Source organism: Lepus europaeus, chromosome 2 (assembly GCF_033115175.1).
Source record: "Lepus europaeus isolate LE1 chromosome 2, mLepTim1.pri, whole genome shotgun sequence".
Lineage (NCBI taxonomy): Eukaryota > Metazoa > Chordata > Mammalia > Lagomorpha > Leporidae > Lepus > Lepus europaeus.
Window position 1 is genome coordinate 74,959,280 of NC_084828.1, and position 5,142 is coordinate 74,964,421.

The 5,142-nt window shown below is 47.2% G+C and overlaps 1 protein-coding gene across 1 annotated transcript; it reads left to right on the forward strand.

Moving 5' to 3' along the window:
* Positions 1–788: 788 nt before the first annotated feature.
* Positions 789–1,772, forward strand: LOC133751158 (tyrosine--tRNA ligase, mitochondrial-like; the record flags this gene model as incomplete). The annotated part of the gene is given in 1 exon segment (XM_062181019.1): positions 789–1,772. A coding segment is annotated over 1 exon segment (984 nt), but the record flags the coding sequence as incomplete, so codon positions are not given.
* Between the last annotated feature and the right edge of the window lie 3,370 nt (positions 1,773–5,142).

Here is a 5,142-nt window from a genome sequence, read left to right on the forward strand (position 1 = left end):
CTCTTCCGTCAGCTCCCCGGCTGCGTCAGCAAAGCGAGTGAAGACCGCTTTCAAGAAACAGGGGCCCAGGGTCTCCCGGAAGTGCTCTTCTCTCTGGCTGCCTTGCTGGACTTGCGAAGGCCGCACAGGGCATCGGGAGCAGGGCCAAGCCCTGCCCGCCTTGGCGTGAAGAGCCAGGCGGGCTTTTTGCCCAGGGCTGCAGCCTTCTTCCTTCCCTTGTTCCTTCCCCCATTTTCTCTCCCTCCTGGAGAAAACTCACAGTGGTTTCCTCGGCCTTGTCATCTCATTCGCTTTCTGATCTGATCCTGAGCTGCCATGCGGCTGATCAAAGGCAGACGCAGCTCTCATCTTCACAATGAAGCCCGTATCTACTCAAACTCAGTGCTTACTGTCTTCTTGCCTGCCACGCCCTCCGCCCTCCCCTTGCTCTCTCCTACCATTTCTCAACATGTTCACTCTCCGCAATTATCCTACCTCCAGTTTTTAAAAGGCTGAGTACCGTGCTCGGTCCACATACTGCTCCCGCTCATACCGGGCCACGTCATACAGAGAATTCCGTGCAGCTGCTGAAGCCTGAGACAGCTCGCTCTCTGGCCCATAACCGTAGCCCTCTCCAACTGTGGGGAGCACAGCTGCAGCACGACGCAGCGGGCTTCTGTCCCTTCCGTAGTAGGAGGAAGAGGTGGCAGCGGCAGCAGCCATAGCAGCCGAGGTGGCGGCAGCGCCAGAGTTCTGCAGTAGGTGTCTGTCATAGGGGTCGACAGAAGTGGAGTTGAGGTGACTGGTAACTCCCGTACAACCACCGGCAGCTCTTCGGCGACGGGTGCGCTTGGGGCAGCTTCACGGTGCTGGACAACTCGGCCTGGTATGGGCAGCAGCACCTGGTGGACTTCCTGGCGGCCGTGGGCGGCCACTTCCGCATGGGCACGCTGCTGAGCCGGCTGAGCGTGCAGGCACGGCTCAAGAGCCCCAAGGGCATGAGCCTGGCCGAGTTCCTCTACCAGGTGCTGCAGGCCTACGGCTTCTACTACCTGTTCCAGCGTTACGGGTGCCGGGTGCAGCTGGGCGGCTCTGACCAGCTGGGCAATATCATGTCCGGATACGAGTTCGTGCACAAGCTGACTGGAGAAGATGTGTTCGGAATCACTGTTCCTCTCATCACAAGCACCACGGGAGCGAAGCTGGGGAAGTCGGCCGGCAACGCCGTATGGCTCAGCAGAGATAGGACATCTCCGTTTGAGCTGTAGCAGTTCTTCCTGAGGCAGCAGGACAGCGCCGTGGAAAGGTACCTGAAGCTCTTCACTTTCCTGCCCCTTCCAGAGATCCACCACCTCATGCAGCTGCACCTCAAAGAGCCAGAAAAGCGGGTGCCCCAGAAGCGACTGGCTGCGGAAGTCACCAAGCTCGTTCATGGCCGAGAAGGCCTGGACTCCACCAAAAGGTGCACCCAGGCCCTCTATCACAGCAGCATCGATGCTCTCGAGGTGCTGTCTGGTCAGGAGTTAAAGGAGTTGTTCAGAGAAGCTGCGTTTTCTGAGTTAGTTCTTGACCCCGGAACCAGCGTCCTAGACACGCGCCGCAAAGCCAACGCCATTCCCGACGGCCCCCGCGGGTATCGCATGATCACAGAAGGCGGAGTCAGTATTAGTCACAGACAAGTAACAAATCCCGAAAGTGTTTTAGTTGTTGGACAACACATTCTCAAGAATGGACTTTCTTTACTTAAAATAGGAAAAAGGAATTTCTACATAATAAAATGGCTTCAGTTATAAAAAAAAAAAAAATTTTTTTTTGCCATTGAAATTAATTTATTCTTCCATTAAGTAAGACTACAATAATCAGGGTTATCAATGCAGAGTTGCCATTGCACCCAAAATTAATTCTAATATTTTTTCATCAAAAATAAGATATTTATGAAAAAGAAAAACACTCAGTAAGAAAAAATTAAATTTCCCCCAAATAATGTTTCACTTAAATGTGGAAATAGGCCAATAGCAACGATTCCCTTTTTTTTTTTTTTTGCCATTGAAATTAATTTATTCTTCCTTTTTTTTTTTTTTTTGAAAGTCACAGTTTATCATTCTATAATCAGATTAGGAGGAAAAAAATGAAGAACTCATGGGCAGCAGGAACAAATGAGTCTTCTAGTTTCTGGCATTTGATGAGACAGATATTCAGTTACTGTGCATTTCCATTGTTCTTCCATGGCAGCACATAGGGCAGAGATTTGGGCACCCGCATGCCTGAAGCCAAGTTACTCTTATGTTCCATAACTATGTTGCTTGCAGGGCTGTTGTTGCCACAGAAGTTGGCTGTGCCCCAGACAAATGGGGTGCTGGTCTGGTCCCACAAATCTTTGTCCCAGTCTTCATCGCAAGGAGGGCACTGCATGTGCTCTCAGCCAGAGTCTCTTGTCCAAGGTTCCTGGTTTGGTTGACAACATCCTGCTCAATACACCCCACCCCCGTGCCCCCTGCTTACACTTTCTCCTCTCTTTTCCTTACCTTTTCATGTTCATTTCTCTTAAAAATTTCTCCCTTCTTCTGTTATTGTGCCTTAACATATAGATGTTTGTGTGTTCTGCAGTGTAACTTGTCTTTTTTAATATTTGTTTATTTGAAAGGTGGAGATACAGAAGCATAGAGGGAGAGAGGGAGAGAGGGAGAGAGGGAGAGAGGGAGAGGGGAAGGGGAAGGAAGGGGGGGAGGGAGGGAGAGAGATGTCTTCCAACCACTGGTTCACTCTCCAAATGGCTGCAACAGCTGCAGCTGTACTGATCCGAAGCCAGGAGCTTCTTCCGGTCTGCCACGCGGGTACAGGTGCCCAAGCACTTGAGCCATCTTCTACTGCTTTCCCAGGCTGTAAGAGAGCTGGATTGGAAGTGGAGCAGCTGGGACTCGAACTGGCACCTATATGGGATGCCGGTGCTTCAGGCCAGGGCGTAAACCTGCTACTGTGCCAGCCCCCTAACTTGTCTTAATGGTAGAACATGTGATAAAAGTTCCAGCTCTGCTTGCTTCTTGCCTAACTGTCCACCTCCTGTGTTTTCCCACCTTGCCCATTTCTGTCTCCTTGTCCGTCTCCTTACAAGATCTGCCTTCTCTCATGCCCTTCCCTTTCCTCTCTCTCTCTCTCCCTCCCTTTTTTTAATCCCTTCATTCTGACAGACACTGCTTTTGCATTCTCTCCAAACTCGACCATCCCACTGGCTTCCTCTCACAGACTTTCTGCTGAGTTGCTTCTTTCAAGGTTTTGAAATTCTCTAAATCCTTGATAGTTTGCCCTAATTTGGAGAGAAGGTCAATCAGAAATAATAAGCCTGAGAAAAAGAATATTTTACAAAAACTCACCCAGTTGAAGGATATTAAGTAGACACAATATGATTGTTGACAGAGAATGAAAAAAGCTATTCACGGAGCCACCAATAACAATTTACTGAGCTCTCAGGGCTGAAGTTGATTCAGAAATGAACAAGGCTTGATCTCTGCCTTCAAGGAGAACAAAATATAGTAGAGAAAACACAGCCTGCTTTTGCCTGACCTTACTGAAGACAACATGTGGAAAGCGGATGCGCCTGAGCTCTGGAAAGCTCCAAAGTGACCCTGATGTGGCCATCACTCTCAGGGCACCAAAAAAGACAGTAGAGCGAGATCAACGTACACACAAACATTTACCACACAAAGCAACAAACAACAACAAGTACGTTTTTTAAACAACAGCAAGTAAGGGTCTGTGAGGGTTCAGAGGGAAAGGACTTCATTGAAGCAGGAGGATGAGGATGATATCACGGAAGATGCATCTTGTTCTGGGTCTGGACAGACTGGATTTGGAAGTTGGTCAAGGGGTCAGCACCCTGCATGGGCCCCATCTTACTGCCAGCTTCAGTTCACTGTAGGAGACGTAGGGAACCCCAGGCTGAGGATGTGGAGTCTAAAAATTCATACGTTTCCCCTTCATTCAGCAAATATTCATTGATCATCTACTATATTCCAATGAAATGAAACATGGTCCTGGAAACTAATCTATGGACGATGAAATTTCAGTGGCCAAAAAAAGCCATTGGGAGAAGCTTGAATTGAGCAGAAAAAGTTTACAAATACCTACCATGGGTACATTGATTCCACCAGCATTTGAGGTCACCTCAATGTGTCCCAGAGACTATAAAAGACACAATTAAATGGGGAAAGGGTGAGGAGAAAAAGACCCTGGAAGCCACAAAGGTTTTTATAGAATCCAGGATTCATTAACAAATAGATAAGAATCAGCTGTGCTTAGCAAATGCATTATTTAAATGCAAATGATGCCGCTAATTGTCTTCACTCTTAAGTAGGCTAAAGAGGAGGCATCTTGTACTGAGAAGAGCAAGAGACCAAGGGAAGCTGCTTCTGTAATTACTTTGCCACTTAGTAGCAATATTCCTTGCACAAGCTACTTAATAGTCCCAGTCCCAGTGTCCTTCTTTATAAAACAAGGAAATAATATTTACTGCACTGTTTTATTGTGAAGATTAAACAAAATTCATGTGCATAAAGTGCCTAGAATAATATAGCTATTGTACTTTTAAAAATGTGTCAGTCCAACTTCCCTGTCCTTGATTTGAGTCAAATTGTGTCACTAAATTTCCAAATGAGTAAACTATTTGCACATCAGAGTAGATTGTCTCTTGTAACAGTTCTGTTACTCTGATTGCAGTACACTCTCCATAGCTCTAGTCCCTGACGCTGTCCACTTAACAAATACATGCTTGTACAGTTTTCATGAAAGGAGTCGGGCTGAGTGGCAGAGCAGAATGGGTCTTTGTTTTCACATCAAGTAGCAATTGTCCCACAAATCTCACTGTGTTCCATTTCAGATAGCTCAAATCAACCTCCCACAAAAATATTTTTAAATCCTTACATGAACCACTATCCATAATTTCCATCCCACAGATCCAACAACAAAATCCACCCCTCTCCCATATTCTCGATGTCAGCATGTAGCATCCTAGGATCTATGCTGCCTCCTGTTCTTCATAGCCGTGTCTAAAGGGTCCTCTGTTGAAAAGGCTTCCTTCTCTCCATTCCTTTTCTGTTGCCCTGTGCGTGATTTGCTGCTGGATTTTTCTGATTTCCACGTTGTTCTCTGCTCCAATCTGCTGTTCAC